Below are 22,879 nucleotides of genomic sequence, written 5' to 3'. Positions count from 1 at the left end.
TTCATCGAATCTGGGTGTTTTATAGGCGGGAGTTTTTGCTTGCACTCAAACGTGACAACGGGAACATCAATATCGTTGCACCAATGTTATTGAGCATAAAAAATGAACACGAAGCAAGTCACCTGCAGGTAGAACTTGTCCCGTGTTTACTGTTTTTATTGTTGCTTGAGTGTGTTTCTTGAGTGTGTGTCTTGCTTCGAGCTGTTTCAGTTCTTTGATTTGGCAAATGTTAGCTTCTTAGCTAGCTAAAGTTAGCTGGGATGCCGCTAACGATTCTGGTACGAAATATTTGTGAAAACATGCTGCAGTGTGTTGTGCAAAGTGAACATTTCCATGAATCACGCGATTGGTGCTATTGCTTGCTAGTTAGCATTATAAAGTGCAGCTACCGGTAGTTAGCTATGTTAGCTGCTAGTTAGCCAGGCTAGCGTGTATGAATTACACCTACCAGCAAGATGCTGATGATGTCAGACCGTTTCTGTTGCTAACCAGTAGCCTCCAATCACTCCAATGTATGAACCTAATCAGAATCTGTCCCCGAACACCAGGCCTCAATACGTAGCAGGCAGTAGATATCATAGCTAACCTTATGATCATAGCTAACCATAAGCTAATTATATCGGTTTCTTGTGTTGCTATGCAGGTATTTTCTCCATGGAGTCTGCCGAGAGGGGAATAGGTGCATGTTCTCTCATGATTTGACCACCAGTAAACCTTCAACCATCTGTAAGTTCTACCAGAGAGGTGTGTGTGCCTACGGAGACCGCTGCAGGTAAGATCCAACTTACTGACCACACCGATGGGCTGGAATGTAGGCTACAAATCACATTTTAATTGTCAAATGGTTTATAAAATAGGCCAACTGTGACATTATTACTTACAGGCCCTTCCCAACAACGCAGAGAAAGCAAATAGAAAAGTAATAACACATAATAAATTCCCAAAGAAAACGTGGCTATATACACGAGGTAATTGAGGTAGATATGTACATATAATTAGGAATAAAATGACTAGGTAACAGCTAGATAATAAACAGTAGCAGCAGCGTAGGTGTTCAAAGTTCATTGGTCGCGTACACAGATTATCATATGTGAACGCAGGTGCAGTGAAATGCTCATGATGCTTACAGTGCAGTAAGTAACTAACAGTACAATACCAATATACAACATAATCCCCAATCTACAGTCACTGTTTGCGTTTTATGCACATAGCCCAACCATTGTGTTCAATATCTGTTATTATGATGGAGTGTGACTCTCTCTGTGTTGTAGGTATGACCACATCAAGCCGGCTGGTGGTGGTGGTGGAGGGGGGAGAGGTGTGCCCATGGACCTCCCTAACAGAAACCCCATCACTGCTGGGGCCTTCATTCCCCCTGGTGTTGCTGTCCCGGGACATCCAGGCAACTCTGCACCCCCACCCAGGCACAATGGAGGGAAGAAACCCCTGGTGCTGAGAGATAGAGGTACAGTACTGAACACTGTATGCTGGAAAAGCTCGGGTTTGTTATTTTAACTAAAACATCTTTGTTAACCTCTTCATCCTACCCCCTCCGAGTGTAGCTTTAATTCAATACCCTGCATGTGTATTTTAATGAACGTTTGAGTTTTAACGAGTACATTTAGCGTAGCGCATTTGCATTTCCAGGTGCCTAGTTGAGACGTCTGCGTCTCAAGTAGGATCAAGAAGTTAAACAAATACCAAACTTGTTTTTGCATGGATTCCGCAACGCTGTTAGCTTTTAACATCTAGAACCGCTATTGTCCTGGAATCCCGCTTAACTGACAAGTTAAATTCTGCTTGAAAGAGCCACAAAGCTCCTAACGTTAGCCATCAAGCTAACAAAGTTAGCCCCAGATGAGTTTTCCAATGAAGCCCTCTTTGTCTGGAGAAGTAAATGAACGGTTCCAGCGCTGTAGGAGCTGTATTTACTACGATCTGTTTTGGGACAAACTGGATCACTCAAGAGTTCCAATACGACAACTGTTTGCTTGCCGAGAATTATAGGCTTGAGGTGGCTTCCTTAATCACGCAGGTCGCCAGCTTACGTAAGGAACTGGGGAAAACGCAGAGTGAAATGTTTACCTGGACGGCGTTTGCGCTTGTTGGATGCATCTCCGCTGGGGTTGCAAAATTCCAGGAACTTTCAATAAATTACATGGTTTTCCCAAAATCCTGTTTGGAGGATTCCAGAAATCAGGAAGGAATAAGCAAGTGTTGCCCGGAGTTCCCACATCTGATAGTGGAGTCAAAGGAGCACAGCCAGAGGAACATGGCAATCAACAATGGTCGCATGTCACGAGCCGTGGAAGCCGAATACAGCGGCCTCTCGCAAAGCAGTCTACACTCCCAACAAGAGGCCTGGAGCGGATGCAAACAACGAATAGTTAAACCGTCCTGGAGCCTGATCTTCCTGCACCTTCCACGCTGAGGTTACCTGTGTCTGCGGCCGCTGTGCCTACTCATACGCCTACCCCTAAGATTTCGAAGTTGACGTCGGCAACCTTCTGTCCCTACTCTGGATTGAGCGGGCTTCTCCATCTGTCGGAGGCCTGCACCATCCTTTGAAGCGTGGGAGTTGGCGGATATCCTCACCAGCCGTGATTTTGTGCAGCTCCATGTTAAGAAATTACTATTCCTGTTGCAAAAACAATGTCCTATCCCGGAGCTTGAGTAAATTACATTACTGAGCTGCTCCTGAATGTACTACGCCAGGACATGTGGGTTTTAAAAACATTATGAAGGGCAGCTTTGAACTTTTGAAACAGGATTTTTGATTGACTCTGCTAGACACTAATAAAATACCTATCATATCTGGTCCTGTGCCCTCTCTGAATCGTGGCATTGAATGCTTTAGCAAGATTATTTCTCTTCACAACTGGCTACGTGATTATTGCAGCTCAATGGGTGTTACTTTTGTTGACAATTTTGATACCTTTTGGAAACAAAACAGGTTTTATAAGGAGAATGGGATCCATCCAAATCATACAGGATCCTGGATCCTTTCACAGCCTAATATGCTGCGTTGAGACAATGACTTATCAATGACCCAAGCCCAGCTCAGTTAATCCCTACCATTGTGTCGCTGAGTCATCATAATGCTTTAGCGAATATACATTATACCAGGGGCATTGGTAGACACAATGTAAGTAACCTAATTTATTATATCCCTCTGAAACTCACTTAGACAATACCTTTGATGATACAGTGGTAGCAATACATGGTTATAACATTTACAGAAAAGACAGAAATGCCAGTGGTGGAGGTGTTGCTGTTTATATTCAGAACCACATTCCTGTAAAGCTTAGAGAGGATCTCATGTTTAATACTGTTGAAGTAATATGGCTACAGGTTCATCTGCCTCACCTAAAGCCCATTCTGGTGGGAAGCTGCTACAGACCACCAAGTGCTAACAGTCAGTATCTGGATAAGATGTGAAATGCTTGATAATGTATGTGATATCAACAGAGAAGTATATTATCTGGGTGATTTAAATATTGACTGGCTTTTATCAAGCTGCCCACTCAAGAAGAAGCTTCAAACTGTAACCAGTGCCAGTAACCTGGTTCATGTTATCAGTCAACCTACCAAGGTAGTTACAAACAGCACAGGAATTAAATCATCAACATGTATTGGCCACACCTTTACTAATGCTGCAGAAATGTGCTTGAAAGCAGTATCAGGAGCTATAGGATGTAGTGATCACAATATAGCAACCATATCTAGGAAAACCAAAGGCTGGGCCTAATATAGTGTTTAAGAGGTCATACAATACGTTTTTGTAGTGATTCCTATGTTGATGTCAAGAATATTTGTTGATCCGTGGTGTGTAATGAGAAGCAAACAGACTCTGCACTTATGAAGTTGCTAATTCCAGTTACTAATAAGCATGTACCCATTAAGGAAATGACTGTAAAAACTGTTAAATCCCCGTGGATTGATGAGGAATTGAAACATTTTATGGTTGATTGGGGTGAGACAAAAAGGAATGGCAAATAAGTCTGACTGCACAACCGATTGGCAAATGTACTGCAAATCGAGAAATCATCTGAATTAAAAGAAGTACACTATAAAACAAAGGATGCGGCAGGTGGTTAGAGCGTTGGGCCAGTAACCGAAAGTTTGCCAAATCGAATCCCCGAGCTGACAAGGTAAAAATCTGCTGTTCTGCCCCTGAACAAGGCAGTTAACCCACTGTTCCTAGGCCGTCATTGTAAATAAGAATTTGTTCTTAACTGACTTGCCTAGTTAAATTAAGGTTAAATAGGTGCACGGTGTTTCCTCCGACACATTGGTGCGGCTGGCTTCCGGGTTGGATGTGCGCTGTGTTAAGAAGCAGTACGGCTGGTTGGGTTGTGTATCGGAGGACGCATGACATTCAGCCTTCGTCTCTCCCGAGCCCGTACGGGAGTTGTAGCAATGAGACAAGATAGTAGCTACTACAACAATTGGATACCACGAAATTGGGGAGAAAAAGGGGTAAAAAAAAAAGAAAAAAAGGTAAGGTTAAATGAAATTTCTGTGAAGAAAGGCCAACTCGGCTCAATCGTTAATTTAATCAGATGGCTCATTCATCACAAAACTGACTGATATTGCCAATTACTTTAATTATTTTTTAAATTGGCAAACAGCCATGACATGCCAGCAACAAACTCTGACATTCAAGTATATCGGACCAAATTATGGAAGACAAGAATTTGAATTTCGTAAAGTCAGTGTGGAAGAGGTGAAAAATTGTCTATCAACAATGTCAAGCCACTGGGGTCTGACAACTTGGATGGAAAATTACTGTGGATAATAGTGGATGATATTGCCACTCCCATTTGCCACATCTTCAATTTAAGCCTACTAGAAAGTATGTGTCCTCAGGCCTGGAGGGAAGCTAAAGTCATTCCACTACCTAAGAAGAGTAAAGCCCCCTTTACTGGCTCAAATAGCTGACCAACCAGCCTGTTACCAACCCTTAGTAAACTTTTGGATTTTTTTTTGTTGACCAAATACAATGCTATTTTACAGTAAACAAATTGACAAGACTTTCAGCACGCTTATAGGGAAAGACATTCAAGCACTTACACAAATGACTGATGATCGGCTGAGGAGAAATTGATGATAAGATTGGGGGCTGTTTTTTTAGTCAAAAGTTTGGACACCTACTTATTCAAGGGTTTTTCTTGATTTTTACTATTTTCTACATTGTAGAATAATAGTGAAGACATCAACTATGAAATAACACAACAAATCATGTATTAACCAAATCAAAATATTTTAGATTAGCCACCCTTTGCCTTGATGACAGCTTTGCATTCTCTCAACTAGCTTCAAGAGGAATGCTTTTCCAACAGTCTTGAAGGAGTTCCCACATATAATGATCACTTGTTGGCTGCTTTTCCTTCGCTCTGTGGTCCAACTCATCCCAAACCATCTCAATTGGGTTGAGGTCAGGTCATCTGATGCAGCACTCCATCACTCTCCTTCTTGGTCAAATAGCCCTTACACAGCCTGGAGGTGTGTTGGGTCATTGTCCTGTTGAAAAACATGATAGTGGGACTAAGCGCCCACCAGATGGGATGGCGTTTTGCTGCAGAATGCTGTGGTAGCCATGCTGGTTAAGTGTGCCTTGAATTCTAAATACATCACAGTGTCACCAGCAAAGCACGATCGCACCACCACCACCTCCATGCTTCACGGTGGGAACTACTAATGCGGAGATCATCTATTCACCAACTCTGCTTCTCACAAAGACTCAGCGGTTGGAACCAAAAATAAAAAAATTGGACTCATCAGACAGATTTCCACTGGTCTAATGTCCATTGCTTGTGTTTGTTGGCCCAAGCAAGTCTCTTTTTATTGGTGTTCTTTAGTCGTGGTTTCTTTGCAGTAATTCGACCATGAAGTCCTGATTCACGCAGTCTCTTCTGAACAGTTGGGGTTAGGGATGCTAAGATGTCTGTTACTTGAACTCTGAATAATTTATTTGGGCTGCAATCTGAGGTGCAGTTAACTCAAATGAATTTATCCTCTGCAGCAGAGGGAACTCTGGGTCTTCCTTTCCTGTGGTGGTCCTCATGAGAGCCAGTTTTATCTTAGCGGTTTATACGACTGCACTTGAAGAAACTTTCAAAGTTCTTGACAGACCTTCATGTTTTTAAGTAATGATGGACTGTCGTTTCTCTTTGCTTATTTGAGCTGTTCTTGCCATAATATGGACGGTCTTTTACCCAATAAGGCTATCTTCTTTATTCCACCCCTACCTTGTCACAACACAACTGATTGGCTCAAACGCATTAAGAAGGAAAGAAATTCCACAAATTAACTTTTAACAAGGCACACCTGTTAATTGAAATGCTTTCCAGGTGACTACCTCATGAAGCTGGTTGAGAGAATGCCTGGAGTGTGCAAAGCTGTCATCAAGGCAAAGGGTGGCTATTTTACTACATGATTCCTTAAGTTTTATTTCATAGTTTAGATGTCTTCACTATTATTCTACAATGTATAAAATAGTAAAAATAAAGAAAAACCCTTGAATGAGTAGGTGTGTCAACTTTTGACTGGAACTGTATGTGTAATGGCTTTATTGTGGATAGAGTTACCTGTCTAACAAACCACAGGTGTTTTTGAATGGAAGCCTCCAACATAATCCAGGTAGAATCAGAAATCCCCCAGGGCAGCTGTCTAGGCCCCCCACTTTTTTCAGTCTTTACTAATGACAAGCCACTGGCTTTGATTTAAGGCCTATGTGTCTATGTGTGCGGATGACTCAACACTATAGATATCAGCTACTACAGCGACTGAAATTACTGCAATACTTAACAAAGAGCAGCAGTTTCAGAGTGGGTAGCTAGGCATAAGTTGGTCCTAAATTTTCAAACCAAAAGCATTGTATTTGGGACAAATCATTCACTAAATCCTAAACCTCAACTAAATTTTGTTATAAATAATGTGGAAATTGAGCAAGTTGAGGTGACTAAACTGCTTGGAGTAACTCTGGATTGTAAACCGTCATGGTCAAAACATATTGATACAACAGTAGCTAAGATGGGGAGAAGTCTGTCCATAATAAAGCCCAGCTCTACCTTAACAGCACTATCAACAAGGCAGGTCGTACAGGCCCTAGTTTTGTCCCACCTTGACTATTTTTCAGTTGTGTGGTCAGGTGCCACAAAGAGGATCTTAAGAAAATTGCAATTGTCTCAGAACAGGGCAGCACGACTGGCCCTTGGATGTACACAGAGAGCTAACATTAATAATATGCATGTCAATCTCTCCTGGCTCAAAGTGGAGGAGAGATTGACGTCATCACTACTTGTATTTATGAAAGGTTTTGAAATGTTGAAAGCACCGAGCTGTCTGTTTTAAATGACTAGCACACAGCTCAGACACCCATGCATACCCCACAAGACATGTAATCACAGTCCCTAAGTCCAGAAAAGACTATGGGAGGTGCACAGTACTACATAGAGCCATGACGACATGGAACTCTATTCCACATCAAGTAACTGATGCAATCAGTAAAATTAGATTTAAAAAACAGATTATGGAACAGCGGGGACTGTGAAGCAACAAACAGACACATGCATACACACATGTACACATGGATTTTGTCTTTTTAGATATGTGGTAGTGGAGTAGGGGCCTGAGGGCATGCACTTAGTGCTGTGAAATCTGTTATACAGTTTTAAAAACATTACAATACATTCATAACTGCTTTACTTTTCCTGGGGTCTGGCAAAATTAACTGATGCCTTGGCAGCAGCTAATGGGGATCCATAATAAATACAACACCCTGGTGCTTAGAGAAAAAGCTACGGTATGTAGTTTAGTTTGCCACTAGGAAGTCAATGTAATGCAGCCAGCAGTATAATCCAGAGGTCTGTTCCCTTCAACTGTATCCTGTGTGTGTGTGTTCCAGCCCAGGGCTGTGACAGCAGAATGATGCCTTATGGTGGAGATGGCCCAGAGGTAACCGAGGCGGAGTGTTGGGCGGAATACCATGAAAACGGCGCCCATGCCAAACCTCATTCCTACCTGGACGCCATCAGGACCAGTCTGGAGTGTTCTGCCACGGCCAGCCCCTACCCACTCCCTGTCTCTGTCCCCTGCCCCCAGCAACAGCTCTGTCCCTCTGCTGCTGCAGGACAGTGTCACTACGGAAACACCTGTCCCTATCTCCATGGTGACCTGTGTGACATTTGCAGGCTGCAGGTGCTCCACCCACACGACCCTGAGCAGAGGAGAGCTCACGAGAAGGTAGGACCCATACTTTAACCCTAACCCCCACATGACCCTGAGCAGAGGAGCGCTCAGGAAGCCAATTTACTCTGTACCCACTAACACTAACTACACTGGTAGGAGTGAAACTGTGTCATACAAACAACAAGAATAGGTCGTTTTGGATATCAAGTGATCAACAGAAGATCGAAAACATACGATTACATAATTCAATGTGGTGATGGTGATTTATAAATGAAATAGCATGGATATGGATCAAGTCTGGATTCATTCCATGTGATGACTGTCCCTCAGATGTGTATGTTGGTGTTTGAGGCGGACATGGAGAAGGCGTTTGCAGCGCAGCACAGCCAGGACAAGGTGTGTTCTATCTGTATGGAGGTGGTTTATGAGAAAGCTGCTGCCTCAGAGAGACGCTTCGGGATCCTCTCTTCCTGCTGCCACACATACTGCCTCTCCTGCATCCGCCAGTGGCGCTGCGCCAAGCAGTTTGAGAACAAGATCATCAAGTGAGTTGATATCTACTATTCTATACTCCCGAAGCAGTTTTAAAACAAGATCATCAAGTGAGTTGATATCTACTATTCTATACTCCCGAAGCAGTTTTAAAACAAGATCATCAAGTGAGTTGATAACAGCTATACACACCAAGCAGTTTGAAAACAAGTATGAGTTGATAGCTACTACACTCACCAAGCAGTTTGAAAACAAGTATGAGTTGATAGCTACTATACTCACCAAGCAGTTTGAAAACAAGAGTGAGTTTTACTATACACACCAAGCATCAAGGGAGCTGATAACTACAATACTATACACACCAAGCAGTTTAAAAACAAGCTTCATCAAGGGAGTTCATAACTGTTAGAGGAATTTAATTCCTATATGTTCATTAACCAATTCAATTGTAACAAAGCAAAACACTTTGTCCGTTTCTAAGAATTTGTAAGGTTCTTATTTGCATAAAATAGACAAAGATCAGTCTCAAAATTAATCAGTAGCGTTTATTCCCGAGAGCTCTGGTCATAATACCATGTACATTGGTTTATATACCTCACATTCTGTCATAAATGTCCCTCCTCCTCTCAGATACAATGGTCATATAGTTCAAGCCTTCTCACATTGTCTGCCACCTGTTAAACAATCTACTACAAGCCCAAGGTCTCTCCCCTCCCTGGGTGGGGACAGAATGTCCTGTAAGGAACACAGTATTCCAGCCGGTCTGACGATAGCTCCATTCGTTTCGAACAAGGAACAGAAAGTCCTTGTTCTAATTCTTGACTAAAACTACAAACCTTATATTCAGTATTATGATTAAAATAAGATTCATACATTTATACAGTAACAGAGTAGTATTCTTTTTAGTTATAATTCTAAGCTAAATGTATACATCATTTAGTCATTATTCATAAACATCCCATAAATAACTGATATACTATACACACCAAGCAGTATGAAAACATGATCATCAATAATATACTATACTGTGCCAAGCAATTTGAAAACAAGATCATCAAGTAAGTACATCGTCTACGTTTCTGGATCTAGACCCAAATTCATATGCGGTACTGAGTAGTTCTGATTTAGGATCAAGTCCATGTAATATTATGATCTTAGATCAGCACTCCTACTCTTGAGATTTTTTAAATTAATATGTGCCCTGATCTTGTTTCATCTGTTACCATGGCTATCAGGGTGCTTCTATAAGCACATGTGTAGCTTCCACTGTTATTACTGTGTTTAGAAACTCAGATGATCAGGTGATACTGACAACTTGAGGGAGTTGCAGATAGGTTGAGCAACATGATGCCACTGTGATGTGAAGCAGAATGACTGGCCATAATATACCGTGTGCCTCTCTCCAGGTCGTGTCCAGAGTGCAGAGTGGTGTCTGAGTTTGTCATCCCCAGTGTGTACTGGGTGGAGGACCAGGATGAGAAGAACAGACTGATAGAGGACTTCAAGTCTGGAGTCAGGTATGTATATACACAGTACCAGTTAAACGTTTGGACACACCTACTCATTCCAGGGTTTTATTTGTACTATATTGTAAAATAATAGTGATGACATAACACATGGCATCATGTAGTAACCAAAAAAAGTGTTAAACAAATCAAAATATTCATGCTTTTATGACAGCATTGCCTCAACCAGCTTCATGAGGTAGTCACCTGGAATGCATTTCAATTAACAGGTGTGTCTTAATTTGTAGAATTTCTTCCCTTAATGTGTTTCAGCCAATCAGTTGTGTTGTGACAAGGTAGGGGTGGTATACAGAACATGGTCTTTTACCAAATAGGGCTAAGTCCATATTATGGCAAGAACAGCTCAAATAAGCAAAGAGAAACGACAGTCCGTCAATACGGAAGATTCCAAGAAACTCACTGAGAGAAAGCAAAGCTGTCATCAAGGGTGCCTACTTTGAAGAATCTCAAATATTTGTTTTATACTTTTTTGGTTATTACATGATCCATATGTGTTTTGATGTCTTCACTATTATTCTACAATGTAGAAAATATAAAGAAACCTTTGAATGAGAGTAGGTGTTCTAAAACATTTGACTGGTGCTGTGTATGTATGTATATACACAACATGCAACCATTTCAAAGACTTTACTGAGTTACAGTTCATATAAGGAAATCGGTCATTTGTAATGAATTCATTAGGCCCTAATCTATGTATTTCACATCTGGGAATATAGATATGCATCTGTTGGTCAGATACCTTACAACAACAAAAAAGGTAGGGGCATGTATCAGAAAACCAGTCAGTATCTGGTGTGACCATTTGCCTCATGCAGCGCGAAATCTTCTCAGAGTTGATCAGGCTGTTGAATGTGGAATGTTGTCCCACTCCTCTTCAATGGCTGTGCGAAGTTTCTGGCTATTGGTGGAAACTGGAATACACTGTCGTACACGTCAATCCAGAACATCCTCAATAGGTGACATCTCTGGTGAGTATGCAGGCCGTGGAAGAATTTATCTTCCAGGAATTGTGTACAGATCCTTGCGACATGGGGTTGTACATTATTATGCTGAAACATGAGGTGATGGAAGCGAGACAATTGGCCTCAGAATCTCCTCACGGTATCTCTGTGCATTCAAATTGCCATTGATAAAAATGGAATTTTGTTCGTTGTCCATAGCTTATGCCTGCCCATACCATAACCCCCCCACCATGGGGCACTCTGTTCACATCAGTAAACCATTCGTCCACATGACGCCATCTGCCCGGTACAGTAAAACCGGGATTCATTTGTAAAGAACACACTTCTCCAGCGTGCCGGTGACCATCAAAGGTGAGCATTTGCCCACTGAAACGGGTTACTACGCCGAACTGCAGTCAGGTCAAGACCCTGGTGAGGACGATGAGCAGTCGGATGAGCTTCCCTGAGACGGTTTCTAACAGTTTCATCAGCTGTCTGGGTGGCTCCCCTCAGACCATCCTGCATGTGAAGAAGCGAGGCGTACTGACAAATTCTCTAAAACAACGTTGGAGGTAGCTTATGGTAGAGAAATTAACATTCAATGCTCTGTTGGACATTCCTGCAGTCAGCATGCCAATTGCACGCTCCCTCAAAACATCTATGGCATTGTTGTGACAAAACGGCACATTTTAGTGGCCTTTTGTTGTCCCCAGCACAAGGTGCACCTGAATCAGCTTCTTGATATGCTGCACCTGTCAGGTAGATGGATTATATTGGCAAAGGAGAAATGCTCACTAACAGGGATATAAACAAATTTGTGCACATTTTAGAGAAAAACGTTTTGTGCGTATGGAACATTTGATAATTTATTTAACCAGGTAGGCCAGTTGAGAACAAGTTCTCATTTGCAACTGCGGCCTGGCCAAGATAAAGCAAAGCAGTGCGACAAAAACAACAGAGTTACACCTGCATTGCTTGCTGTTTGGTGTTTTAGGCTTGGTTTCTGTACAGCACTTTGATATATTAGCTGATGTAAGAAGGGCTATATAAATATATTTGATTTGAATAAACATTCAGTCAATAATACAGTAGAAAAAAGAAAAGTGTCTATATACAGTGAGTGCAAATGAGGTAAGATAAGGGTGTTAACTCAATAAATAGGCCATGGTGGCAAAGTAATTACAATATAGCAATTAAACCCTGGAATGGTGAATGTGCAAGTAGAGATACTGGGGTGCAAAGGAGCAAGATAAATAAATGCATACAATATGGGGATGAGGTAGTTGGATGGGCTGTTTACAGATGGGCTATGTACGGGTGCAGTGATCTGTGAGCTGCTCTGACAGCTGATGCTTAAAGCTAGTGAGGGAGATATGAGTCTCCAGCTTTAGTGATTTTTGCAGTTCGTTCCAGCCATTGGCAGCAGAGAACTGGAATGAAAGGCGGCCAAAGGAGGAATTTGCTTTGGGGGTGACCAGTGAGATATACCTGCTGGAGCGCGTGCTACGAGTGGGTGCTGCTATGGTGACCAGTGAGCTGAGATAAGGTGGGGCTTTACCTTGCAGAGACTTGTAGATGACCTGCAGCCAGTGGGTTTGGCGACAAGTATGAAGGGAGGGCCAGCCAACGAGGGTGTACAGGTCGCAGTGGTAGGTAGTATATGGGGCTTTGGTGACAAAACGGATGGCACTATGATCGACTGCATCCAATTAGTTGAGTAGAGTGTTGGAGGCTATTTTATAAATGACATCGCCGAAGTCGAGGATCAGTAGGATGATCAGTTTTACGAGGCTAAGTTTGGCAGCATGAGTGAAGGATGCGAAATAGGAAGCCGATTCTAGATTTAATTTTGGATTGGAGATGCTTAATGTGAGTCTACAGTCTAACCAGACACCTAGGTATTTGTAGTTATCCACGTATTCTAAGTCGTGGCCGTCCAGAATAGTGATGCTGGACGGGAGGGCAGTTGCAGGCAATGATCGGTTGAAGAGCATGCATTTAGTTTTACTTGCATTTAAGAGCAGTTGGAGGCCACGGAACGAGAGTTGTATGGCATTGAAGCTCGTCTGGAGGTTAGTTAACACAGTGTCCAAAGAAGGGCCAGAAGTACACAGAATGGTGTCGTCTGCGTAGAGGTGGATCAGAGAATCACCAGCAGCAAGAGCGACATCATTGATGTATACAGAGAAGAGAGTCTGCCCGAGAATTGAACCCTGTGACACCCCCATAGAGACTGCCAGTGGTCCGGTCAAACAAGCCCTTCGATTCGACACACTGAACTCTGAGAAGTCGTTGCCAGGTAAGTTTACAATAGGCTCATTCATCCCCCTCTTCTCCCCTGTAACCAGGTCGTTGCTGCAAATGAGAATGCGTTCTCAGTCAACTGACCTCGTAAAATAACGGATAAATAAATAAAAAATAAAGTTGGGGAACCAGGCAAGGCAATCATTTGAGAAACCAATGCTGTTGAGTCTGCCAATAAGAATCTGGTGATTGACAGAGTCGAAAGCCTTGGCCAGGTTGATGAATATGGGTGCACAGTCTCTTATCGATGGCGGTTAGGATATAATTTAGGACCTTGAGCGTGGCTGAGGTGCACCCATGACCAGCTCTGAAACAAGACTGCATCGCGGAGAAGGTACGGTGGGATTCGAAACTGTCGGTAATCTGTTTAACTTGGCTTTCGAAGACCTTAGAAAGGCAGGTAGGATAGATATAGGTCTAGAAGGTCTCCCCCTTTGAAGATGGGGATGACCGCAGCAGCTTTCCAATCTTTGGGAATCTCAGACGATACGAAAGAGAGGTTGAACAGGCTAGTGATAGGGGTTGCAACAATTTCAGCAGATAATTCTAGAAGAGAGGGTCCAGATTGTCTAGCCCGGCTGATTTGTAGTGGTCCAGATTTTGCAGCTCTTTCAGAACATCTATCTGGATTTGGGTGAAGGAGAAATGGGGAAGGCTTGGGCAAGTTGCTGTGGGGAGTGCAGGGTTGTTGACTGGGGTAGCCAGGTGGAAAGCATGGCCAGCCGTAGAAAAATGCTTATTGAAATTCTCGGTGGTGACAGTGTTTCCTATCCTCAGTGCAGTGGGCAGCTGGGAGGAGGTGCTCTTATTCTCCATGGACTTTATTGTCACATAACTTTTTTGAGATTGTACTACAGGATGCAAATTTCTGCTTGAAAGCTAGCCTTAGCTTTCCTAACTTCCCTGAAAAGTTGCATATCACGGGGGCTATTCGATGCTAATGCAGAATGCCACAGGATATTTTTGTGCTAGTCAATGGCAGTCAGGTCTGGAGAGAACCAAGGGCTATATCTGTTCCTGGTTCTACATTTTTTGAAAAGGGCATGCTTATTTAAGATGGTGAGGAAGGCATTTTTAAAGAATGACCAGGTCATATCCTTCCAGGATACCCGGGCCAGGTGTATTAGAAAGGCCTGCTCGCTGAAGTGTTTTAGGGTGCGTTTGACAGTGATGAGGGGTGGTCGTTTGACCGCGGACCCATTACGGATGCAGGTAATGATCGCTGATATCTTGGTTGAAGACAGCAGAGGTGTATTTGGAGGGCCAGTTGGTTAAGATATCTATGAGGGTGCCCATGTTTACAGATTTGGGGATGTACCTGGTGGGTTCATTGATCATTTGTGTGAGATTGATCATCAAGCTTAGATTGTAGGATGGCCGGGGTGTTAAGCATGTTCCAGTTTAGGTCACCTAGCAGCACGAGCTTTGAAGATCGATGGGGGGGCAATCAGTTCACATATGGTGTCCAGGGCACAGCTGGGGGCAGAGGGTGGTTTATAGCAAGCGGCAACGCTGAGTTGCATCGTGTCAAGAAGCCGTGCAGTTTGGTATGGGTCGTGTTCCGCATGGTTCTCGACCTTCGCCTCTCCCGAGTCCATACTGGAGTTGCAGCAATGAGACAAGACTAACTACCAACTTTGGGGAAGCTCTTTCCTGTTTCAGCATGACAATGCCCTCGTGCACAAAGCGTGATCCATACGGAAATGGTTTATCGATCAGTGTGGAAGAACTTGACTGGCCTGCACAGAGCCATGACCTCAACTCCATCGAACACCTTGGGATGAATTGGAACCCTGACTGCGAGCCTGGCCTTATCATCAAACAAGTGCCCGACCTCACTAATGCTCTTGTGGCTGAATGGAAGAAAGTCCCTGCAGCAATGTTCCAACATCTAGTGGAAAGCCTTCCCAGAGGAGTGGAGGCTGTTATAGCAGCAAAGGGGGAAAACAACTCCATATTAATGCCCATGATTTTGGAATGAGATGTTTGATGAGCAGGTGTCCATATACTCTTGGCCATGTAATTCACACTCAACAATAGTCCACCACCCAAAGGACATCCAGCCAACTTGACAACTTAAATCCGTTTTACCACATTTCTACCAGCATATCACATGTGCAACCAGAGGGAAAAAACTCTAGACCACCTTTACTCCACACACAGAGATGCATACAAAGCTCTCCATTTGGCAAATCTGACCATAATTCTAACCCCTGATTCCTGCTTACAAGCAAAACCTAAAGCAGGAAGTACCAGTGACTCGCTCAATACAGAAGTGGTCAGATGAAGCGGATGCTACATTACAGGACTGTTTTTCTAGCACAGACTGGAATATGTTCCGAGATTCATCCAATGTCATTGAGGAGTATACCACCTCAGTCATCGGCTTCATCAAGTGCATCAATGACGTCGTCCCCAAAGTGACCATACGTACATATCCTAACCAGAAGCTATGGATTACAGGCAACATCTGCATCGAGCTAAAAGCTAGAGCTGCCACTTTCAAGGAGCGGGACACTAATCCGGACGCTTATAAGAAATCCTGCTACGCCCTCAGACGAACCATCAAACAGGCAAAGCGTCAATACAGGACCAAGATTGAATCCTACTCTGACGGTCGTCGGATGTGGCAGGGCTTGAAAACTCTGACTACAAAGGGAAACACAGCCGCGAGCTGCCCAGTGACGCAAGCCTACCAGACGAGCTAAATGCCTTTTTATGCTCGCTTCGAAGCAAGCAACACTAAAGCATGCATGAGAGCACCAGCTAGTTCCGGACGAGTGTGTGATAACACTATTGGTAGCCGATGTGAGCAATATCTTTAAACAGGGCAACATTCACAAAGCCGTGGGGAAAGACTGATTGACCAGGATGTGTACTCAAAGCATGTGCAGACCAACTGGCAAGTGTCTTCACTAACATTTTCAACCTCTCCCTGACCGAGTCTGTAATACCTATGCGTTTCAAGCAGACCACTATAGTCCCTGTGCCCAAGGAAGCAAAGGTAACCTGCCTAAATGATTACCACCCTGTAGCATTCACATCGGTAGCGATGAAGTGGTTTGAAAGGCTGGTCATGTCTCACATCAACAGTATAAACCCTGATACCCTACACCCACTCCAATTCGCATACCGCCCCAACAGATCCAATCGAACTCCACACTGCCCTTTCCCACCTGGACAAAAGCAACTCCTATGTGAGGATGCTGTTCATTGACTACAGCTTAGCGTTCAACACTATAGTGCCCACAAAGCTCATCACTAAGCTAAGGACCCTGGGACTAAACAGCTCGCTCTAGAACTGGATCCTGGACTATCCTGACTGGCTGCCCCCAGATGGTAAGGGTAGGCAACAACACGCCTGCCACGCTGATCCTCAACACTGGGGCCCCTCAGGACTCCAACACCATCATTAAGTTTGCTGACGACACAACAGTGGTAGGCCTGTTCACCGACAACAATGAAACAGCCTATAGGGAGGTGGTCAGAGAACTGACAGCGTGGTGCCAGGACAACAACCTCTCCCTCAACCTGACCAAGACAAAGGAGCTGATCGTGGACTACAGGAAAAGGTGGACCGAACAGGCCCCCAATAACATCAACGGGGCTGTAGTGGAGCGGGTCGAGAGTTAAGTTCCTTGGTGTCCACATCCCCAATGATCTATTATGGTCCAAACACCAAGACCGTCTTGAAGAGGGCACGACAAAACCTATTCCCACTCAGGAGTTTGAAAAGGTTTGGCATGGGTCCCCAGATCCTCAAAAGTTCTACAGCTGCACCATCGAGAGCATCCTGACCGGTTGCATCACCGCCTGGTATGGCAACTGCTCGGCATCTTACGGTAAGGCACTACAGAGGGTAGTGCGTACGGCCCAGTACATCACTGGGGCCAAGCTTCCTGCTGTCTAGGACCTATATAATAGGTGGTGTCAGAGGAAAGGCCATAAATTGTCAGACTCCAGTCACGTCATAGACGGTTTTCTCCGCAACTGGAGCGCCAAGTCTAGGACAAAAAGGCTCATTAACAGCTTCTATCCCCAAGCCATAATACTGCTGAATAATTAATCAAATGGCCACCGGACTATTTACATTGTCACCCCCCCCCCCCCCCCCCCCCCCATTTGTTTTGTGCACTGCTGCTGCATGCTGTTTATTATCTATGCATAGTCACCCCTACCTACATGTACAAAGTAAATATTTTTACTTTAGTATATTTGGTAAATATTTCCTTAACTCATCTTGAACAACACTGTTGATTAAGGTCTTGTTAGTAAGCATTTCACGGCAAGGTCTACACTTGTTGTATTCGGTGCATGTGAAAAATAAAGTTTGATTTGATACTTACCATACTATATACAGTGTATTCAGACCCCTTCCTTTTCCCACATTTGATTTGTATTTCCCTCGTCAATCTACACACACCCCATAATGACAAAGTGAAAACTGTTTTAGACCTTTCTGCACATTTTTGTATCAATAAAAAAGCTCAGGTCCAATTGGTTTCCATTGATCATCCAACAACTTGATTGGAGACCACCTGTGGTAAATTAATTTGATTGGGCATAAATTGGAAAGGCACCAAGCAGTGAGGTCGAAGGAATTGTCTGTAGAGCTCCGAAACAGGATTGTGTAGAGGCACAGATCTGGGTACCAAAACATTTCTGCAGCATTGAAGGTCCCCAAGAACACAGTGGCTTCCGTCATTCTTAAATGGAATAATTGATGTAATGTCCTTAAAACAAGTCAAAATGAGGCTCAGTAGTGTGTGTGGCCTCCACGTGCCTGTATGACCTCACTACAACGCCTGGGCATGCTCCTGATGAGGTGGCGGATGGTCTCCTGAGGGATCTCCTCCCAGACCTGGACTAAAGCATCCGCCAACTCCTGGACAGTCTGTGGTGCAATGTGGCGTTGGTGGATGGAGCGAGACATGATGTCCCAGATGTGCTCAATTGGATTCAGGTCTGGGGAACGAGCGGGCCAGTCCATAGCATCAATGCCTTCCTCTTGCAGGAACTGCTGACACACTCCAGCCACATGAGGTCTAGCATTGTCTTGCATTAGGAGGAACCCAGGGCCAACCGCACCAGCATATGGTCTCACAAGGGGTCTGAGGATCTCATCTCGGTACCTAATGGCAGTCAGGCTACCTCTGGCGAGCACATGGAGGGCTGTGCGGCCCCCCAAAGAAATGCCACCCCACACTATGACTGACCCACCGCCAAACCGGTCATGCTGGAGGATGTTGCAGGTAGCAGAACGTTCTCCACGGCGTCTCCAGACTGTCACGTCTGTCACATGTGCTCAGTGTGAACCTGCTTTCATCTGTGAAGAGCACAGGGCGCCAGTGGCGAATTTGCCAATCTTTGTGTTCTCTGGCAAATGCCAAACGTCCTGCACGGTGTTGGGCTGTAAGCACAACCCCCACCTGTGGACGTCGGGCCCTCATACCACCCTCATGGAGTCTGACCGTTTCTGACCGTTTGAGCAGACACATGCACATTTGTGGCCTGCTGGAGGTCATTTTGCAGGGCTCTGGCAGTGGTCCTCCTTGCACAAAGGCGGAGGTAGCGGTCCTGCTGCTGGGTTGTTGCCCTCCTGCGGCTGTTGTTACCTACCCTCTCCACCTGGGGGGCGGCCCGTCAGGAAGTCCAGTACCCAGTTGCACAGGGCGGGGTCGAGACCCAGGGTCTCGAGCTTGATGACGAGTTTGGAGGGTACTATGGTGTTAAATGCTGAACTGTAGTCGATGAACAGCATTCTCACATAGGTATTCCTCTTGTCCAGATGGGTTAGGGCAGTGTGCAGTGTGGTTGAGATTGCATCGTCTGTGGACCTATTTGGGCGGTAAGCAAATTGGAGTGGGTCTAGGGTGTCAGGTAGGGTGGAGGTGATATGGTCCTTGACTAGTCTCTCAAAGCACTTCATGATGACGGAAGTGAGTGCTACGGGGCGGTAGTCGTTTCGCTCAGTTACCTTAGCTTTCTTGGGAACAGGGACAATGCTCTTGAAGCATGTGGGAACAGCAGACTGGGATAAGGAATTATCGAATATGTCCGTAAACACACCAGCCAGCTGGTCTGCGCATGCTCTGAGGATGCGGCTGGGGATGCCGTCTGGGCCTGCAGCCTTGCGAGGATTAACACGTTTACATGTTTTCCTCACGTCTGCTGCAGTGAAGGAGAGTCCGCACGTTTTGGTTGCAGAATGCGGGCAAAAAATATATATTTACTCTGTCTGGGAGCAAGACATCCTGGTCCGTGACGGGGCTGGTTTTCTTTTTGTAATCCGTGATTGACTGTAGACCCTGCCACATACCTCTTGTGTCTGAGCCTTTGAATTGTGACTCTACTTTGTCTCTATACTGACGCTTAGCTACTACTACTACAGGATGCTACTACAGGCTGCTGCTGCTACTTCAGGCTACTACTACTTGAGGCTGCTACTAGTACATGCTACTACTACAGGCTGCTGCTGCTACCACAGGCTACTACTGGCAACTACTCTAGGCTGCTACTAGTACAGGCTACTACTACAGGCTGCTAATGCTACTACAGGCTACTACTACTCTAGGCTGCTACTAGTACAGGCTACTACTACAGGCTGCTAATGCTACTACAAGCTACTACTACTCTAGGCTGCTACGAGTACAGGCTACTTCTACTTCTCTAGGCTGCTACTACTACTACTACTACAGGCTGCTACTACTACTCTTGGCTGCTACAGGCTGCGCATACTACTACTTCTCTAGGCTGCTACTAGTACAGGCTACTACTCTAGGATACTAACTACTACAGTCTACTACTACTACAGGATACTACTACTCTAGGACACTTACTACATTCTATTACTATTACAGGATACTACTACTCTAGGATACTAACTACTACAGTCTACTACTACTACTACAGGATACTACTGCTCTAGGATACTAACTACTACAGGATACTACTACTCTAGGATACTAACTACTACAGTCTACTACTATTCTAGGATACTAACTACTACAGTCTACTACTACTACAGGATACTACTACTCTAGGATACTAACTGATACAGTCTACTACTACTACAGGATACTACTACTCTAGGATACTAACTACTACAGTCTACTACTATTCTAGGATACTAACTACTACAGTCTACTACTACTACAGGATACTACTACTCTAGGACACTTACTACATTCTATTACTACTACAGGCATCGCCAGGCTGCTACTGCTACTACTGGCTACTACTTTGCAATGCAATATTTCAACCACAAGAAACTGTGTGTACGCATGGTCTAAAGTTTGCGGGAGGATAAGCGGATTCATGTCAAGTTCAGTTTTTATAAATGCCAACCCATGCATGTTTTGTGCGTAAGCAATGTTTTATAAATTAGGCCCCATGTCCCTAACCCTGCCAAGTGTCCTAGTTCCAACACCTATCCTGTTTTCTCTTGCAGTAAGAAGCCGTGTAAATACTTTGACCAGGGCCGGGGAACCTGTCCGTTTGGAGGGAAGTGTTTCTACATGCATGCTTACCCTGACGGAACGCGGGCCGAGCCGGACAAACCCCGCAAGCAGCTGGGCTCTGAGGGGAACGTGAGGGTACGGTGCTACTGCCAATACCTGCTACAATATAATACTTAACTAGCATCATGGTAACAGATCTTCTGTGTGTTGTTGGGTTGTAGTTCCTGAACTCTGTGCGTCTGTGGGACTTCATTGAGGATCGTGAGCAGCGCAGCGTTGCCCAGCCGCAAGACGAGGTCAGCGAACTTAGAGAACTCTTCATGCAGATGTCTGGTCCAGGAAGGGAGGAGAGCAGCGGGGTGTCTGCCCAGCCCTGAGCCCTCAACCTGGGGCCCAAACTACCCGTTACCCAGTCCAGCACTCTGACCAACGGCTCAAACTGCAAACATACAACACTGGAGAATAACGTGTACTCACTAGTAAGCCTTTCATGTTGATGGTTTGAGGCTTTTTTAAATTATATTTTTTAATCATGGTACATGTGTGTGTTAAGTAGTAAATCTATACATAGAGCTGTAATGGTTCTGATATGCTTTAGATGGTCATATAGATCAGCCTTTCAGCCAGGCGACATGATAGTGGTGTTACAGGAAGGTTACATGAGAAACATCTAATTAATGCACACAAGTCTGTTTGACTCAATTTCATGAAATTTTGCCGTGTTAATTTAGACCGTTACATTTCTGTTGTCCAGGTAGCTAGTTCCTCCTAGAAGAACTGTTTAGTGTTGATAGATTCTTACAGAGGTTTAGCAACTTTATCGGTATAAAATAATAATGGTGACCTTATCCCACATCTGTAGTAAGAGAATAAAGCAGACATCTACTGTTGAAACTGCCTGGGGTGACGAACCTATAGCAGGGAGTCTGTCTGGTGTCTAGATATTATGCTACAGTGTTTCATGTATATTCTATGGTAAATCATTCATTACTATGTTGGCTTCTAATGTATTTATCCAATAGGAGTTCATTCATTGAATAAATCAAATGTTTGACAGCGATGTAGTGTTTTATAACCTATGGGTTAATGAATGGAATAACTTGGATAAGGGCTGACATAGAACTTCACAACCATGGTGTGTGTTCTGTTTCAGTTCATTCAGTATATATATTTGGCTTTGTTTATTCATTGTATTTTAATAAAATAATCTTTCAGGTTTATAATGCTTGTTTAAGTACAATATTTATCCTAGACGGCAAGCTAATAGATAACCAAAAAAAAAAACAACTTCATAGTCCTTTCATGATTGAAGAGCCTTTGACTGACAGTTACGATAGCAGCTCTTCATCTATTCATTAGCGGACATTATGTTCAGAAACACCCTCACGTCAGTGAGAGAAATAGCATCAATTGCAATAAAAATGTTCTTTACACTTCGATTCAATGATGCTGATCTTGTGAGTAGATTGTTGTAGAACACTCAGCACTGGGACAGAATGTGCTTTAACATGTAACTGATTGGGAAGTGGGGACACTTTTCCTGTTCAATAAATTTGTATAAATTATCTCAGGAAAAGTATAGCTACTCTGCTCCCTAAGCATGCCTGGTAGCATGCTCAGTCTGGACTGAGACCCCTCCAGTGCTGGAGGCAGACTGGGTTGAGGCTAGAAACCCCTCCAGTGCTGCAGGCAGGCTGGGTTGAGGCTAGAAACCCCTCCAGTGCTAGAGGCAGGGTGGGAAACGACCTTGCAGACAGTCTAAAATGGCACCTTGTGCACTTCTATTGTCCAGAGCCCTACAAGACAGCACTGAGACTGGTGAAAGCGTAGTGCAAAATGTAGAAAACAGTGCCATTTGTGATGAAGCCAAAGGCAGGTTGGTGTGGGTCTAGTAGACAGCAGTAGGTTGGCATGTAAATTTGTTGAAGACGGGAGCAGGTTGGCGTGTGTAGGTCAAAGGGCA

General features: G+C 44.2%; 1 protein-coding gene across 1 annotated transcript; it reads left to right on the top strand.

Moving 5' to 3' along the window:
* The first annotated feature begins 16 nt into the window (after positions 1-16).
* LOC139413957 (E3 ubiquitin-protein ligase makorin-2-like) lies at positions 17-22,200 on the top strand. Its single transcript, XM_071161850.1, has 8 exons — positions 17-128; positions 644-772; positions 1,272-1,465; positions 7,910-8,247; positions 8,524-8,738; positions 10,092-10,202; positions 20,907-21,051; positions 21,138-22,200. The coding sequence occupies exons 1-8, from the start codon at positions 103-105 to the stop codon at positions 21,291-21,293; spliced, it is 1,314 nt and encodes a 437-aa protein (XP_071017951.1). The 5' UTR covers positions 17-102; the 3' UTR covers positions 21,294-22,200.
* The last annotated feature ends 679 nt before the right edge of the window (positions 22,201-22,879 follow it).

Source organism: Oncorhynchus clarkii, chromosome 7, assembly GCF_045791955.1.
Source record: "Oncorhynchus clarkii lewisi isolate Uvic-CL-2024 chromosome 7, UVic_Ocla_1.0, whole genome shotgun sequence".
In the NCBI taxonomy this organism is placed as follows: Eukaryota; Metazoa; Chordata; class Actinopteri; order Salmoniformes; family Salmonidae; genus Oncorhynchus; species Oncorhynchus clarkii.
Note: the sequence above shows the minus strand (reverse complement) of the source record. Positions and strands in the feature narration are given on the sequence as shown.

Bases quoted from the DNA above. Each gene is read 5' to 3' on its own strand.
- LOC139413957 (XM_071161850.1), top strand. From the start codon at position 103: ATGAACACGAAGCAAGTCACCTGCAG. The intron at 1,466-7,909 runs GTACAGTACTGA...TGTGTGTTCCAG, and splicing joins CCTGGTGCTGAGAGATAGAG to CCCAGGGCTGTGACAGCAGA. The intron at 8,248-8,523 runs GTAGGACCCATA...ACTGTCCCTCAG, and splicing joins AGAGGAGAGCTCACGAGAAG to ATGTGTATGTTGGTGTTTGA.